The sequence below is a fragment of the Xyrauchen texanus genome, chromosome 48 (assembly GCF_025860055.1).
Source record: "Xyrauchen texanus isolate HMW12.3.18 chromosome 48, RBS_HiC_50CHRs, whole genome shotgun sequence".
Lineage (NCBI taxonomy): Eukaryota > Metazoa > Chordata > Actinopteri > Cypriniformes > Catostomidae > Xyrauchen > Xyrauchen texanus.
In genome coordinates, this window is record NC_068323.1 from 17,898,461 (window position 1) to 17,916,851 (window position 18,391).

Here is an 18,391-nt window from a genome sequence, read left to right on the forward strand (position 1 = left end):
GGTCCATTTTTGTAATTGCTTATTAATGCCTTAAAACAGTGTACAGAGCCTTCTGAATCTAATTTCTGGCTTACAGTTTTATATTAACCGTTAATGGTAAATTTGTGTAAGGGCTGAAATAGGTACATACAGTAACTCTCACAACAACCTCTTTGTTACACTTTCGCTTTATTGTCTGCTATGGCTACGCCCTCGCTATTTAACTCGGTGCGCTCAGGTGTGCCGCCATTTATCACAGACGCGTCGAGATGTCAGGAATAGCGGCTAAACTCCAGCAGAACCGGGCGCGGGCAGCGGGCATCGGTACCAACGCGCAAGCGATCAAATTCCTCAATCAGGATTATGAAGCGCTCAAGCGCGAGTGTCTGGAGTGCGGACGCTTGTTCCAGGATGACACTTTTGAAGCCAATACAACCGCGCTCGGGTTCAAGGAACTGGGACCGAACTCCTCTAAAGTGCGCGGTGTTGAATGGCTGAGACCAACGGTGAGTGTATTTAAGAAGAACAGATGCATGTGTGTTTTCTAAAGAGCATTTAGATGCATGTGTGTTTTCTAAAGAGCATCATCACATTTGTCAAAAAGCTGCTCTATCATGTGTTTAAGGTTTGAAAATCCTGCACTTAAATAAATAAAAATAAATTACAGTAAAAAAAAAAAAAAAAGAAAAACTGTTGACACATTTTCTATAAACACAGTGACAATGGCATTATGGAAAAGCATTTTGATGACTGAATATTTACATATACTTTTTGTACTTATTAAATACATAATTTTCTTTTACAATATTTGACAGTAAAATGTCACGCAATGTCTATTCAATATGTCATTTTTCATTTACATTTTTCTGATAAACAAATCTTTTTTTTCCAAGCTTTTTCTTCTGCCTTCACATGTTAGTCTGAATTTCAGCAAACTGCACTTCAGAGCCAGACAAACCAGGAAGCAATGAGATCATACTCCCCCAGAATGCATGCTTTCATGAAAGATTTTATGACTTTAAAAATTGTATGTGGTGTAAACACCAATAGTTGTTTTGTACATAAATAATAAATTTTTTAATGTTTCTTAAAAGGTACAGCTAAGGAGTTAAGAATGTCAAGAAGTTTTCCTAGGGTTTCTTCATAAAACTTGAACAAAATACTGATTACTTTGAATCTGTGAATTCTATAACAAACACATCTTTTGACAATTAACCTGTGATTCATGTTTTTGGAATGCATGTTTTGTAATCTAGCAACTGACGTCCAACCCAACATTCATTAGTGGAGGAGCGAGCAGAACCGACATCTGCCAGGGTGCTCTGGGTAAGTGCATACAGTCTGTATTTTTGTATTGATCCATTGTTGAGTGGTCAGACAAGTATAAATGATGACAACAAAGGTGCATAGAATCCTCTCGTCTTGAATGTACATCTCCCCGTAGTTATTCAGCCATTGAAATGACAATGAAACCTGAGACACAAAAGCTGATTTTCTGGTTTAAGTATATCCTTTGAATGGCTGATGGAGGACATTAACAATCAGCAGATTAGTGAAGGGACAGGGGAGGAAACGCCCTGTTTGAACAATCCCTGTGTGTGTATTTAAATTTAAATTATTATAGATATGTGTCTAAAATTTTACATTTTTCTCTTGCAAACAAAAATGTTGCTGACTCAACTTGCACTACACAGGTTTTTCCAATCAGATGCTCCTCCCCCTAATACCACCTGTAACCAACAAGCAAGATGCAAATGTAGCACATAAACAAATCAGTAAAAATGGTTCATGGTTGGGGGGTTAACAAAGGGACGGGCCTTGCGGTATTTCCTGTTTCAATTTAGGAGGTACATCAACATAAAAAAATTACTCTTGTCAAGCGATGAGCTCTTTAAAAATATTAGACTGCAATTAAATATAAAATACATAATACATTTTATTTGTTTAACATTTTTGGTCACCACATAATTTTCATACACTCATACAGGACTTTGCTTTTATGGTCAAAAATGGAAAATCGTGATAATAAATATGATTAGGTGTGTCCAAACTTGTAATTGGTAATATAATCATTGCATATGTTTTTAATAGAGGTTTAAATATGTTTTGATTTTGATGCATGATTTCCAAATTTAACAATCGATGATCATTATTTTAATATTGCTGAATGAGATATAAATATAATTCAGATTACATGAGACTTTTCACAACACATGAGATTGAAGGAAAAAAAGTGCACTTTAAATGAAAAAAAGTGCACTTAATAATAATAATAATAATAATAATAATAATATATTATTCTGAAATCAAAATGACTAACCTAAAATTAGTAGTTGCTTCAGTACTAGCATTGTCAAACGGAACAGCCAAACCTTGTTGTCTGTGCTGCAACTCCCAAACAAATCCTGTTGATCCTGTTAAACTTTCTTTTCTCCATTTAACTCAACTTTTGTGCACTCTTTTTTTTTTTTTTGTCTCTTAAGCTATAAGCCTTTAATGTGTCAGGTGACTAAATGTTCCATGTGTCACCGTTGCAAATATAATTCTCCAAGCAGAAAATGTTTGTGTGCTATGAGCTCTCATCAGAATCAAGCACTCAGTTAATGGCACTAACTGGCAAACTTTGTGCACTAGAAAGGAAGATTGGGAGGAAATGTAAGTGATGCAAAAAAGCCAAAAAGTGTGTGGGAACAGGGTAATAGGACAGCTGGTGTCTCGTTACATGACAATAAGTTCAAGGTTAGGTTGATAAAAATGTATGTTTTATCAGTTCCATGAAATATGATAGTGTTGCAATTCATTGTTGAAGTTTGTTTGCACTGGCCCCCAAAAGACATTTTTCAAGCAAAACATTTAAAAAAAAAATGTTGGATAGGTTTATAATGAAAAATAAATCAATAAAAAACAGTTGATATGGTGTTCAAAATTAAGACAAAAGGTATCTGGACGCTTTTTGAATGTCAAATGTGTTTGATAGGAATAGGAAGATAAGTGGAACAGTCAACACAGTATTATGTCTTCTAACTGGTTTGACAGGTGACTGTTGGCTTCTAGCTGCTATCGCTTCTCTAACCCTGAACCAGGATGTGTTTGCCCGTGTAGTCCCATCTGGTCAGACCTTTGACAGTGACTATGCTGGAATATTTCATTTTCAGGTGAATATCTCATTGTTCATATCAAGACCATTATAACAATATTACAATCTGTCCCTATCGTACATAAAAAATGTGTGACTGTACATACAGAAAAAAAGAGATGGTGATGTATTTACATGTCAGTACATGTTTTACACCGTAAAATACTTTTGGGGTGAGTCTCATGTCATGTCCTATTTTACTCAACAACAAAAACGGCCGCATGTGACTCTCTCTCTTGAACTGGCATCGCTGGCTCCCATTTATCTCTCTCTCCCACTGATTAGGTGACTCAGCACCGGTCGTGCACCCTCATGGCCCGGCCACGCCCTTCTCCTCGTCACAATTATGTTTTGCATATAGAAAATTAAGCCTTATTTTCAGGGCGATTAAGATTGTGACTTTTTTGTATGAGTTGTGTACATTATATTATATCACCCTATTCTCATTACATAATACACAAAAAGATGGTCATTGTGGTATTCTCAATTTACTGCAATGTGAAAAAAAGATTATATTTAAATTGTTAAGTATTTATACATCATAGTAGTACTCCTTTGGTACTGAATTTCATTTTCACTTAAAAAAAAAAAAAGAAATCCTTATATCCTGATGAATTGCAAGCTACCTTGCTTCGTAACTTTCAAAAATAACTTCAACGATTTTCTCTTTATACTAAAAGTCAGCTATAAAGGATAAATTTAAGCAAATGCACTGGTTTATTGATCGTAGTACAACTAATGACATTCAAAACATACAATAGTGCAACATTGCAGTGCAACAGTAAACTGTCTGGGATAGTTCGGTAGTATGTAGCTGTATGTCAAGTCAATTGTGTTATTAGATAAAATACGAATGTTATTCATGTTTAAAAATAGGTAATTAAATAATAATTGTATTTATAACCCCAGTGAGTAAGCCGAAGGCGACTGTGGCAAGGAACATAAACCTTCATAAGATGTTGATTAATGGAGAAAAATAACCTTGGGAGAAAACAGACTCACCGTGGGGGCCAGTTCCCCTCTGACTAATATCATGAATATAATGTCAATATTACTTATGTATAGTTAAAGTCATGGTTTAAAATTATTAAACTAAGTAAGTGTTAAGGGTCAGTGTTTAAACAAAGATTTTGTATGAACTGTAAGATTAATGACTAATGTCTTTGAAGTCCATCCTGGATTAACTGCAGAAGTTCACATAGATGCAGTTGTCTTTGTTAATTGTCTGATGAAGTCTTTTGATGGCAATTGTTAGTCTCTGTATTCCATTTCAAGAGTGTAGTCCATCAATAGACAGAGGTGATGCAGGCAGAGATCAGTGAGGTGCATCGCAGTTCAACCTGGCCGGTAATTTCAGTGAGGTTCATCCTAAATTCAAGGTTCAGACAATGGCATATGAAGTATCCCATGTCTTATGGCTGGAGTTGGCATCAGTTCATCCTCTGAAGTTCATCCTTCCATAATAGAATGAAGTGATGTTTGGCTGGCACCGGCTGCAGTTAGTCATTATCATTCAGCGACACGTAGCAGTGGAGTCCAACATGAAGCAGGAATGGTGCTGGATCTAGCCGGTTCTGGTGACTTCAGGATATATAGTAATAAATCATGATCAATGTTTCTGTTTCTGGTAGACTAAACTAAAGCAGCCTACTTGTGGGTTGGAGGATAAATTAAGTGTATGCCTGGCTAAATAGATTAATCTTTAGTCTAGACTTAAACTGTGGGAGTGTGTCTGCATCCCGAACACTGTTAGGGAGACTATTCCATAGTTTAGGAGCCAGATATGAAAAGGATCTACCTCCTTTTGTAGATTTTGACATGCTAGGAACTATTAACAGGTCAGAATTTTGCGATCGTAATGAACGTGATGGAATACAGCATGGAAGAAAGTCACTTGAGTACTGTGGAGACCATTCAAATATTTGTATGTAGTTAACAGAATTTTTAAATAATACGGAATTTAACAGGTAGCCAATGTAATGATGATAAAATGGGGCTAATATGATCATATTTCTTGGTTCTCATCAGCACTCTGACAGCTGCATTTTGAACCAATTGAAGTTTATTTATTGATCTTGCTGGACATCCTCATTATATGCATTACAATAATCTAGTCTTGAGGTCATGAACGCATGAATTAGTTTTTCAGCATCAGCAACAGAGAGCATGTGCCGTAATTTAGCAATATTTCTTAGGTGGAAGAATGCTGTTCTAAAAATATTGGAAATTTGATTTTCAAAGGACGGATTGGTATCAAATATAACACCTAAGTTCTTCGCTGTTAAAGATGATGTAACAGTACATCCATCGAGAGTCTAATTATATTTTAGTGGCTTATTTTTAGAGATTTAGTTTTGTCAGAATTGAGTAGAAGAAAATTTCTGGCCTTCCAATCTTTTATTTCATTGATACACTCTGCTAATTTGTAGAATTGTGAAATCTCATCAGGTTTTGAAGAAATATAAAGTTGTGTATCGTCGGCATAGCAGTGGAAACTTATTCCACGATTCCTGATAATATCTCCCAGGGGAAGCATATACATGGAGAAAAGCAGAGGCCCTAAAACTGATCCCTGTGGCACTCCATATTTAACTTTTGTTTGGTTTGAAAAATTCCTCATTTACATAGACAAAGTGGTAGCGGTCTGCTAATTATGACCTAAACCATGCTAATGCAACTCCACAAATGCCAACATAATTCTCTATTTGTATGTGTTTAGTCTCAAAGTTTGTAGAAAAACAATCATAACTGTGTAATTTGAATTACCTCATCTGTCAGCATGATGTCGGTGAATCACGTTCAGCCTCTTTGTACGTTACGTCATTGTTTTGGTCGATGCTCGTTCGCTCGTGTCCCTATGGAGTGTGTGCGAGAGCAACAGGGAGCTGGCTGCAATTCACTAAATGGCCACATTAATAACAAGGGTTTCTGAATCTTACATCCACACTTTTTAAGTTTCCTTAAGGATCATTATGCATTTCCTGATGCATAATGTAATTTAGTTTTTTGTAATGATTTTGGGTTCAATATGACCAGGACATTTTCTTGACATGTTTTCTGAGAATCACCCTTTTACAAACTTTCATTGAATGTGTACGCTTGTCCATTTTTCTTTCAGTTCTGGCAGTTTGGTGATTGGGTGGATGTTGTCATTGATGACCGTTTGCCTACAAGGAAAGAAGAGCTGCTGTTTGTTCACTCCGCAGAGGGCTCAGAGTTTTGGAGCGCTCTGTTGGAAAAGGCCTATGCAAAGTGAGTGTTTCATAAAGTTTTCTGGTAGAGCATGGCACTAGCAACACCAAGGTCATGGGTTTGAAAGAAACATATGTATGTATATATATATATATATATATATATATATATATATATATATATATATATATATATATATATTGCATTAAAAAATAAATACAAATAATAATATATATAATATATAGCCATACTTTGTAATAATGATAATGATCGGCTTCCTTGTATTCAGGCTGAACGGCTGCTATGAAGCTCTCTCTGGTGGCAGCACTACAGAGGGTTTTGAAGATTTCACTGGAGGCATCGCTGAAGTCCATGAACTAGCGAAAGCAAATCCAAACCTCTTCAAAATCATCCAGAAGGCTTTGAGCAGAGGCTCGCTGCTTGGTTGCTCAATAGATGTGAGAAACTTCATGTTTATTTGTGAATTTATGCATTTTCACCTCAGTTAATTAGAGAAAGATGTTACCAAATTAACTAGCAGTGTGTAACTGCACACTATTTGGGCATCCGAGTCCCAGCTGTAGCAATGTTTACCTGAGCACCACTAAAATATTGCTTAAATAATTGTTTAACCTAACTTCAGAGGATTTCATAAATCCTTCAGCTGTGTCCCAAATGATGCACTATGCACTACAGTATACACTCGGCTGTCTAGTTTATGAATTTAAAAAGTGTATGCAAAGGGATTAATGGAAAGGAGAAGGCAAGAACCGACTTGACAATATAAATAATATTTTAATGAAGAACACACAAAGGTGTCGGACAGTTGCCCAGTAAATCTCTCTCTCTCTCTCTCTCTCTCTCTCTCTCTCTCTGTCCCACGGCAGTCTCCTCTGAGGCTTTAGGGGCCAGGTGTGTAGCTGTCACATTCCTCCCTCATTCTCTCAGGCCGGGGAGGGGCGTGCTTTCCGCCCCATCTGCCGGCAGGTCATCCTGTCTACCTGATTGAGGGAGGGGACAAGGGGAGGGAAACAAAAAAAATGTGCCACCTAATTGTGCCAAATTAACAAAAACATTTTAAAACAGAGAGGGAAAGGCCAACACGTTGCGGCAGTGGGAGAGAGAGAGGAGAGGTTGAAAAAAAAAACACTTACTTGCCAGTTATCCGATACAGCGTAGCTTGGTCCTAGGCCACTCCTCCAACCTCCAACGGACGACAGCCACGCCTCCCCGGACGGATCGGAGGCAGTCTTCCTACCCCGCCACGTTCAGGAGGCTAGGAGCCCCTCCCTGCCGTTTAATGAGGGGCTCCTGGCGGCAAGGGATTAATGAAATGGAGGAGGCAAGAACCGGATTGACAGTATAAATTATATTTTAATGAAGAACTGAAACGAAAAGGCAAACATACAAAAGTGTCAGACAGCAGCCTGTAAAACTCTCTCTCTCTCTGTCCCACTGCAGTCTTGTTGGCCTTTATCCCTCTCTGAGGTTTAATTAACCTGATTAGGGGCCGGGTGTGTAGCCGGCCCCGCCCTCTGCCCTTTCACAGTGTAGTATCAACTCAAATTATACACTAATGTTTTGTTACGACACTGAAGCATTCACCATTTTTCAACTGACAGAAGTGATGCCGCTACCTTTAGCAAGTTAGCCACACTTATATCTCAAATAACGTACATATTCATAGATTGTAGGGTAATGTTAAAGCATTTAACAAATTTTTGCAAAGTGTTGTGTTCACAGATGTTTTATCTCTCAGAAATAGTTCATTATGAAGTAGTTTAAAAAAAAAAAAGTGTATACTTGAGTATATATATGAGTGGTGGTGGCGTAGTGTGCTAAAGCACATAACTGTTAATCAGAAGGTCGCTGGTTCGATCCCCACAGCCACCATCATTGTGTCCTTGAGCAAGGCACTTAACTCTAGGTTGCTCCAGGGGGATTGTCCCTGTAATAAGTGCACTGTAAGTCGAAATGGATAAAAGCGTCTGCCAAATGCATAAATGTAAATGTTTTAAGTGCTGTAAATACTTTGCTACATTCTCTCCAACTGTGCTCACTATCGCTACCTTCCGGTCCTGATTTTATTTGCTCACTACTCTCGGTTCTTTCAAACAAGTTACTTTTTATTCTTTCTTAATTCGTTTTTAGCAGAAGTAGCTATACTCATATCACTGTAAATTTGTTGACAGTAGATCGAAAGTTCTTCAGCTGATATCGGTCTGTTCTTACAGAAATTCAGATCAATGCTCCCAGTGGTCGAAGCTGGATGTGTTGTAGAACGTCTGTGCATGTGTGAGTTATAGTTTTTGGGTGAAATGTCCACAGAGTGGCACCTTATATGAATTTTTGTAGTACATGATGTAATACAGTCAATAGGAATGCATATTTTATTAACTCTACTCCCTTACCCCAACCCTAAACCTAACCATTAGTGGAGTAAAAATTTAATCTTAGATGGAAAATGCAACCTCAGAATCAGGCTCATTATTGAATATGTAAACAAGACCCCTTCCTGGTTTCCATGGGACCAGAACCTGAGTCTCTGAGGCTGCTCACACAACCCACAGTAGTGCTTGTGGAAAAAATAAACATTTAAATTTATACTAAAATCTCTAATGGAAGATGCTGCTTGTCAGTCACTCTGTAGAATGGGGTAGACTTCAGGGTACCGGAACATGTCTATTAACTGTGCGATCATACTCTACTCGCAGTATATTTTTTGGGAAGTGTACTTTTACTCCTTTTTATTTTTGGAGTACTCTTCCCAACATAAGTACTCTTTCTGTTGTCCAGCTATATAGGAACTTGTAATTAGTAGTCATGTGTAACTGATTCTGTTTTGAAATTGTCAGAAACCTGTAATTGATAGTCATGTAGTCATAGTTTGTTTGCTTTGGTTTGCTGTAGATCACAAGTTCCTCTGACTCAGAGGCGGTTACTAGTCAGAAGCTGGTAAAAGGACACGCCTACTCAGTTACAGGAGCTGAAGAGGTCAGTAGTGACTTTGTCGACTAATATTCTTTAAAATTGCAGTAGGATTTAATTGCTTATGGAATGTGAAGTATGATATATTTTTTGCTCAGTACTGTACATGTTTTCATGCTGTCTGCATAGGTGGAGTACAGAGGTGAACTAACCAAGCTAATTCGGATCAGAAACCCCTGGGGTCAGGTAGAATGGACTGGCCCCTGGAGTGATGGGTGGGTAACACTGTATGGTGATACTGTATACAGTCTTCAATGTTAGATGTCTACAAATGAAAACACTTAAAGATCTCTGACATATTGTTTCAAAACCTGCTTAATCCTGTGATTTACAAACAACCTATTTTAAGCGGATACTCTGGTAGTGTTGCAGAACTTAACCACACCCATGTTGTCTGGGAGAGAGCCGTGAGTTGCTATGGGAACTTTGTTTGAACCCTTATGACTTCAGGTGTGGGAAGGACAGTTTCTATTTCTCCCCTCCTCCTTGTCAGGCAGTTTAACGGAAGAAACTTCTTCCTGGTTTCACAACAAAATCACCTCACCTTAAAGGAATAGTTCACCCAATAGTTCACCCATTTACTCACCCTCATGTCATTTTAAACATTTATGACTTTCTGTCTTCAGTGTAATACAATGGACATTTTTAGCAGAATGTTCATCCTTCACGTTTCAATACAATGAGGTTTGACTTTATTGAAGAAGTCGCCATATTTGATTTGGGTGCTGCCTGCTGCATACAGGAATTGATTAATTAATTTCAACATAAATTTCAATATGTTCATCACTCAAAGTGATCATATGGCTTTAGAAGACTTGTAATATAGTGCAAGTCATAACAGCTACTTCTACTGTGGTTTTATAGAGTTTATTTACAGTTATTTTTGGAGCTTGAAAGTTCATATTTACTCTCATTATATGGGAGAAAAATTTAGAGACATTAGTGTACATAAATATTGACAGAATTTTCATGTCACAATTTTCAACTATTACTTTAATGTTGCCATGTTTGTGACATCAATGCTGTAATGATGTCTGAATAATGGCAAATGGGCTGGGTGAGATGGAGAGGAACATGTAAGATTATGTCTACATAGAAGATCAAACACTTGTTTGAAAAGAGCAAGGAAATCTTGTTTTCCTAAAATGTCCCCTGTAAGCGAATTTTAAAATGTTTGTTAAAGAATGACCAGGAAATTCACAGCTGAATCATAATTTCAATGCGATTGGTTTATAGGGAGAAAGAATGGCGTCAGATCAGCGATAGTGACAGAGAGAGACTGAACTCCAAAGCAGAGGACGGAGAGTTCTGGTAATCTGCATTTCTAAACATAAAGACCATATTGCCATTTCATTTGTGGGTCAAATTAATCAAATACAAAAATAAATAAACATTTATCAGCACATTTGACATATTTCATGTCTACTCTTCTAATCCAAGCACCCCAAAATCTGTAATTATTTTATCTTGTCCAGTGTAAAGATATTGTTCTGTATCTCAGGATGTCTTTCTCTGATTTCCTGCGCCATTACTCACGGGTGGAGATCTGTAACCTGACCCCAGACGCTCTGTCAGATGACAGCTTTAATAAGTGGGCGCTGTCCAAGTTTGATGGCAACTGGCGGAGGGGATCTACTGCCGGAGGCTGCAGGAACTACCCAGGTAATTAACTGCATAGTCCACCTGATTAACTCTGATCAGTCTTAATGTTCTAATGTAGGAACTTATAGTTTTAAAGCACACAACAGATCCAAAATTCACTTTTGATGTATTACTCTGTGTAATTCATGTAGTAGAACACTGGAGTCCCTTGAAGTGATTTTAAGCACAGATCACAGTTTACTCTAAAACCTCCATTCTAAAAAACATTGGAGATTTCAGAGGGAACAGGCTGATCTCATTTTCAATTTGGCGACAGAAGGTTGAAAGTTTTGCTCCTGAAATCGTCTGTGCTTGCTAAAAATTCAGACCACTGCCCCCAGTGGCCGAAGCTGGACATGTTGTTGGGCAACATATGGGCACGTGTCAGCTCCATTTTCTATGTTAAAATGTCCACAGAGTGATGGCAAAAGCAATTTTTAGTTGTAAATGGAGTAATACAGTCAGAAGGAATGCATTATTAACTCTACATCCTAACACAACCTCCAACCCTAACTGTCAGTGGAGTAAAGTGGTCATTTTAGAGTAAAAATGCAGCCTCATAATCGCGCTCACCATTGATTTTGTGAACACCTCGGAGGCTGCTCGTGCCATACTATCAGTAACGTTAGAGGGAAAGGTCAACACCCAAAAATAAATTGATGCAAAAATGTCTGATGGGGGATTGCACTTGTCAGTAATTCAGCTGAATGCAATTGTTTTTTCCGGGTAAATGAACTTTTGGAAGCAATTTATTTTATTCTCCACGTGATCATGTTGAAGGAAACCCATGGCAAAGTAACCTTTACGGTTGGCCTACAAATTGATGTCATACTGTAACTGAACAGCTCAATTTCCAACCCATGACCATAAAATGCTAATTCTCTTCAGGTTTTAAGACTACAAACTGAACAACTCCATAAACTGCCAGCATAGCTTGCAACCGAATGATTCAGCATAAACACAAGAAACACAAAATGTTATTTAAAGATCTCAATTTAACTGTATGTTTTTACCCATATATCCCTACAGGCTCATTTTGGATGAACCCTCAGTTTTTGATCAAGTTGGAGGAAGAGGATGACGACCCTGCTGATAATGAAGCAGGTTGCAGTTTTGTGGTGGGTCTGATCCAGAAGAACCGCCGCAAAATGAGAAAGGCTGGAGAAGACATGCACACCATTGGTTTCGCCATCTACGAGGTGAGAATAGAGCTGTGACGGACCAACCTAACACGGTGTCAACACTAATAGTGACTAATGTTATGCTATGTTGTGCCGCAATTACTTACAGACCAATCAGCTGAAAAATGTGTTGATTATAATGGATGCTATCTAGTTTTTGTGCATCGCAATATGCTGCACACTTCCAGTGTAGAAGCAGTGTAAAATTATGGAGGTGGAGAGCAGAACCAAATAACCAGTTATTCTTTCTGATTGTCTCAAATTATTCCTGAACTTCTCTCTTGTTGTCGTCCACAGGTGCCTCAGGAGGTATGGGCTGTTGATAATGATGCACAAAATCCTGAGACATACAACATCATGTTTTTGCTACATAGCATTAAATACACAAATGTTTTGGTCTTCCTTATAGCTTTTAAAACCCATTGCATACTGTAGATTTTTAACTGTTTTTGTTGATCACAGTTTAATCATTTGAATCTTGATCAGTGGTTCACTAAGACAGTTTATCTGCTCTGTGTGGTTCATTTAGCTTCCATATAGCTCATAACTAAATATAATCTCTTTTTCTTGTATCACTTGCATGCCAATGGTAGCCGACCCCTGACAAAGATCATCCTTTGTGGGTTTTCCTTAAATCTAATTGAAATATCCTGTCCTATCAACTGTTGTAGTTTGTTGGTCAAAGGAATCTCCATCTGGATCGTAACTTCTTCGTGCAGCATGGTTCAGCGGCTCGTTCCGAGACCTTCATCAATCTGCGTGAAGTGTGCTCTCGCTTCTGCCTCTCCCCTGGCGAGTATCTCATTGTGCCCTCCACTTTCGAGCCTAATCAGGATGGGGACTTTTGCGTGCGTGTCTTCTCTGAGAAACAGGCAGAGTTCCAGTGAGTTCCTGGATAAATTATTATTGTGGGCCGCAGTATTTGACGTAACACTGAAGATTTTGACAATGTTTTTTCTTCCCAACTAAATTTGTTATGTGTTTTTTAGAGAGCTTGATGACCCTGTCGAGTTAAAGGCTCCCGAGGTAAATTCAGGGTGCTGTGTCATGCCTAATGTCTAAAGCAAACTCTATGCAAGTACATAAATTTAAACGCATCCTCAGTCTTTTTTCTCTATCAGGACCATTACCGTCATGTTGGAGCAACATTTTGAAGAGAATCTTGCTCAGCAAGTTCGTTAAAGTCCCTTAAACCATCAATATTTTTCTAGCTACAGTAGCTACCTAAATTACTGCACTAGTTTAATGACACAAATATTTGAGGGGAACTATTGCTCCCTTGGGAACTGAGTTTACAGCAATAATAGTGCTGTAAAATGGGACCACACGCTTGCAATCCAACCTGGTCTCATAACATATCATGTTACTATTCCTACATGTTTGCCAAAGTATTTTGACATGGTTCACTGTATGTATCGCTGCAGTTTCCTAAACACTAAAGCTTCATAACAACAATTCCTTTTTTTTCCCCTTTCAAACAAATCACAAGTAAAACAGTAGACTGTCTGTTAATGAGCACTTACTTAAATGTGATTAATTTGCTCAACTGATAGAGCGTAGCACGTGCTATGCAAAGGACTGGGGCATGAGTCCTAAAGAGCATGCGCGTCGCAAAATGACGTGGTTGCTTCAGCAATGGCATTTTTCATCTCACATTTGCGTTTTATGAAATATCGGTTAGATTTAAGTTTTAGGTTTAAGTTCGGGTGGAATTAAATATTGATATAGTATAAACATTAAAAACCTCATCTGTGTGGGAGAACATTTTACTCGCTTTTAGCACCACTGTGGACATTTCGTCTCAGAACTGCCACCATATGTGCAATGAACAACATAATGTAATTTTGAATAAATGTTGCCACAGTCACATAATTTTCATGAGATGTGGCTATTGCAATCCATTGAACAAGCATTCTCTTATTTTAACTTGCACAGAGTATGTTCCTGGTCTAACTAGACTGTACTAACATGTTCATTGTTTTGATTTCTATTATAACTAATACTTTAACTTTTAGGTTGAAGTCACTGAGGCTGATATTGATAACCGCTTTAAAAATCTCTTTGGACAACTTGCAGGGACAGTGAGTAGCACATGATAATGATCTAACTGTGCAATTTAGAATTATGTCCATGTTTATTTTATGGACCACTTCTAAAAATATTTCTTCCACAAGGACTGTGAAATGTCTGTGTTTGAGCTGCAAAATATCCTGAACAAGGTGGTATCTAAACGTAAGCTCTTTTAACATTTTTGTGGACCATAATTAAACATGCTTAATATTTTGTACATACTGTAGATTATATACTGTGGAGTCCAAAATATTTATATTTTGTATTTTCAGTTTTTGTCCCCAATACGATTACCAGCATAACAATTATCTGATGATCCATTTTGATTCCCAGTTTTCCAATCTGGACTCTTTTGAACCACATAGTAAGTTGTTTGTTATAATTATACTAATTCATGTAATATACTTTTCAAAGGCAAGGACATTGAAACGGATGGATTTAGTTTGGAAACTTGCCGCAACATGGTGAACTTACTGGATGTATCCTTTCCACAATATGTGATGTCATCATTTAAATTTTCTGTGTAACAAGTGTGTGAAATCTACCATATTTAGAAATGACCCAAATACAACAATATGTTATTTAATTCTATTCTATAAATATTATTCACTTAACTGATGTCTCAGAAAGACGGCAGTGGAAAGCTTGGCCTGTTGGAATTCAAAATTCTCTGGACTAAAATTGAGAATTACTTGGTATATTTTCATACATCTAATTATAATTTTCCCTCGCTCTTTACAATATGGCTTCAATGCCGACTCTACCTGGTAATTTACTCTGCAACTGGATTCTATAAAATGTCATAACGTTATGGTCTGGCTGTGTTCATGCCCTGTCAGGACATCTACCGAAACTATGACAAGGACAAATCAGGCACAATGAGCTCTTCAGAAATGAGAGAGGCTATAGACAAATCAGGTCAGAGCTTGCGTTTTAAAGTTCTCAATCAACTCTGTGGGATCTAAGTTTGGAAACTTTGTCTTTATATTTTCTTTGTCTATTTTAGGCTTCTCTCTGAATAACTCTCTACACCAGATCATGGTGGCTCGTTACAGCAACAGCAATCTAATCATCGACTTTGACAATTTTGTGAGCTGTCTGTTGCGCCTTGAATGCATGTTCAGTAAGTGTTTGAGAGTGAGCTAAAATTGAATAATGATTGCTGTGTAAGTACTGTATGTCTGCTGATGCTGTACATTTTCATGTTCAGAAACATTTAAAGTGCTGGACAAGGAAAAGAATGGCATGGTGGAGCTGAACATGATGGAGGTATGTTTCTCTGTAAATGCTTGATCCAGAGATTTAAAGTTTTGATTTGAGTTTAACTTTTGGTAGTGAAGGGCTGACAATTACATTACATTTTTTGTTAACTTTAGTCATACAAATGCATTTTGTTTGGTGTCATTTTTTTAGCTATCAAAATGTTTTGAAAAATAAATTCAACCACTTGACCAGCTGTTATAGTGTCTTATTTTCCTGTTGGCTACAAGATGGTTGTGTTAGTGTACACACACACACACACACACAAACACCTGTGCTGCTGCTCTTACCTGTTCAGGCTACTGCCATTAAAGCTGTGTTTTGTCTTTCTCTAGTGGCTGCAGGTGTCAATGCTCTAAAGATGAATGGCAGATTCTAAGCAACAGGGTGCAATGTGGAATAATTTTCTGCACTCACTCAAGTGTGCTGTCACTGAAATCCAGTGTCATCTCGTAGAAATACTCAGGGCCAGAAAAAAAAAAAGTGAAGCAGTCTGCGTGGACATTGAATTGTGTAATGGACTCAGACTTGCATCACAAACTGATTACCATCGCCAGATGCTTAATAGAACTAGGGGTTTCTGTACAAATAAATAAATTATATAAACTGTTTGTGAAATAGAGGTGATCTAAGGTAATGTGGTTATTTAGTTTTACAGATAATTTAGGAAGACAATAACTGAGGGGAAATATAAACCTTTGTAGAGTTTATGCTGGTGTGTGGAAGAGGATCTTGCTGAATTGTTCACATTTTTTGAAGGCTGGGTATTTACAAGATATAAACGGACCAATAGCAAAAAAAAAAAAGATATTTGTTTGAATCGAACATGTTTTGTGGGTTCTATTTTTAAAAAGTGTCATCATTAATACAAATAAATTAATTCTGTGACTTTAACAACACTGTTAGTGTGCCTTTTTGTGATGAGAAAAAGGTGCCATCCATTGTTTCCTGACAGGCTACTCTGCCTAGTAGGCTCCATTTAGTTAGGATTAGGATGGGAGTGGGGTTAGAGTACCTGCTGCCTGCCATGAACAAACAGACACATCTTTGCACAATGGGTGTGTCTTTTCTGGAACTGTGAACGCTCTCATAATATAAGAGTTGAATATTTGAGAAACTTTCAAGAAACATCAGCAATTTGATATGATAGAACTTTAATAACTATAACTAAAATTTAGCAACAATGTAAAAATTACATTTTTCATATTAAACAGAAGAATTTCCATATAATGTAATGGCCTCGGTCCAGGGCCGGACTTACAGTGGTGGGGGCCCCTGGGCTGGATTCATTGTTAGGGTCCTACCTACACCGTAAAATATTGTGCTACCATTTCGGAAGAATAATGTAAGGTATTTCAAAGAGAACCATATAAGTGTAGCTCTGACTGCTTCAGGCTCTATCTTTATAGAGAGATCAAAAACATTGGATGTGAGTGACACCAAATATAATTCTGTAATCACTCTGCTTGAACTCCAATCTAGGTTTTTCATAGCCCGCACTTCACTAATATTATATAATTAAATGTACAAACATAAATGCAATGGCATACATCTATTACTTATCAGGAAATTAAATAAAAATAGATCATGGCTGGGTTTCCCGAAGCACTAAGTAGCAACAGAGGCTATTTAGCAGGGACGGGACACTTCTGTTCAAATGAATAGGAGAAATTGGAACACCAATGATCAGCAGATGTGGAAAGGAAGTCCCGCCCTTCAGGTAAAAGAGCCAATCACCTTTTAGATACAGATATTGCCTATTACTCAACTATAGAACGGGCATGCGCATTAGCTATACAAGCTGGGAAAATGCGTTTTTTTGTAGTTATCTGAGGTAAAGAAGCACAATTTATGATACCAGTTTTGTCTGATTTTATTGCTGATTTGAAATAAGTTCTTTGATCATTATCTTGACCAACCATTTTTGAGATTTTGGTCTTTCTTTATTCAAGTAGATAAGATCTGTAATTGTATGTTTTTTTTTGTGGTTTTTTTACATAGAAAATAGCTGCCAGGGAGCGCAGGATATATAATAGCTGATGGACGCAGAGTGGACTGACATGCTACAAAGAATTTGGTAGCAGATATAAGCAGCGTGTACCTCAATAGCACTTAACTTGTTTGAGTCTCAGAACACTCTTAAGAGCCATTTACTTAACAATACCTTTTTAAAAATTGTGTTTCCTAAATGTTTTCCGCCGTGTGAATGGTACGTCCCCTTAGCCAATGAGCGCAGTTACCTCTGCCTGGGTCAAGCTCACGCAGAGGCTGTGCTTTGTGGGTCTGACTCACTGCGAGCGCATGAGACTCAAAACGCTGCACTCACGGCTCTCTAAGCTATTAGTCCCCCCCCCCCCCCATAATACACCATCCAAGAGTTGTGTAAGGTCGGGATGCGCTGTTTGAGTTTGAGGAATATATTTTGACAGCGCAAGCCTTGCGTGTCTCCTCGCTTCATCTGCGAGCATTTTCGCCCATGGAGTATGCCTGTGATGACCTGTGTCCCATCATTGGACCACAGGGCTCCAGTACATTTGGCACTCACTATGAAGATAAGAATGATATGGTGTCGAAAGGTGAGCCCTGGACAGAGTTGTTGGATCAGCTCGCCGGGACTTCTCTCAGAGGAGTGGAAGACAGTGCTAGAGTTTCTTATACCAAACGGTTTCAGATGCTCGCTCCAACAGTAGAAAACCTCAAATTGGATTGGCCCACTCCTAGTGAATCTGAGCATTCTCAGCTAGATGATTAGTTCCATCCAAGCCGGCGCAACTCCATGTCCTGCTGCCCGATGCTATTCTTCCCTGAGCTGCATGAAGAGCTCATGAAGACGTGATCTTCGCCATACTCGGTGTGAATGCCCACCTGTCCCCCTCCTCAACCCTGGCTTGGAAATCCATCTACTCTATTGGACAAGGACTACTGGTCAGCGGGTCAGGCTGGC

The 18,391-nt window shown here is 38.1% G+C and overlaps 1 protein-coding gene across 1 annotated transcript; it reads left to right on the plus strand.

Annotated features, from left to right (window-relative positions):
• The first annotated feature begins 216 nt into the window (after window positions 1-216).
• capn2l (calpain 2, (m/II) large subunit, like) lies at window positions 217-16,336 on the plus strand. Its single transcript, XM_052122417.1, has 21 exons — window positions 217-485; window positions 1,236-1,305; window positions 3,016-3,134; window positions 6,234-6,367; window positions 6,597-6,765; window positions 9,218-9,301; window positions 9,425-9,510; window positions 10,532-10,606; window positions 10,797-10,957; window positions 11,966-12,135; window positions 12,415-12,426; window positions 12,789-13,000; window positions 13,107-13,143; window positions 14,133-14,198; window positions 14,292-14,349; window positions 14,602-14,666; window positions 14,814-14,882; window positions 15,027-15,105; window positions 15,194-15,310; window positions 15,398-15,456; window positions 15,783-16,336. Exons 1-21 carry the CDS (start codon window positions 249-251, stop codon window positions 15,804-15,806), a joined length of 2,103 nt encoding a protein of 700 aa, XP_051978377.1. The 5' UTR covers window positions 217-248; the 3' UTR covers window positions 15,807-16,336.
• Window positions 16,337-18,391: the final 2,055 nt, after the last annotated feature.

Bases quoted from the DNA above. Each gene is read 5' to 3' on its own strand.
- capn2l (XM_052122417.1), top strand. From the start codon at position 249: ATGTCAGGAATAGCGGCTAAACTCCAGCAGAACCGGGCGCGGGCAGCG. The intron at 9,511-10,531 runs GTGGGTAACACT...ATTGGTTTATAG, and splicing joins ACTGGCCCCTGGAGTGATGG to GGAGAAAGAATGGCGTCAGA. The intron at 13,144-14,132 runs GTAAATTCAGGG...TTTAACTTTTAG, and splicing joins TCGAGTTAAAGGCTCCCGAG to GTTGAAGTCACTGAGGCTGA.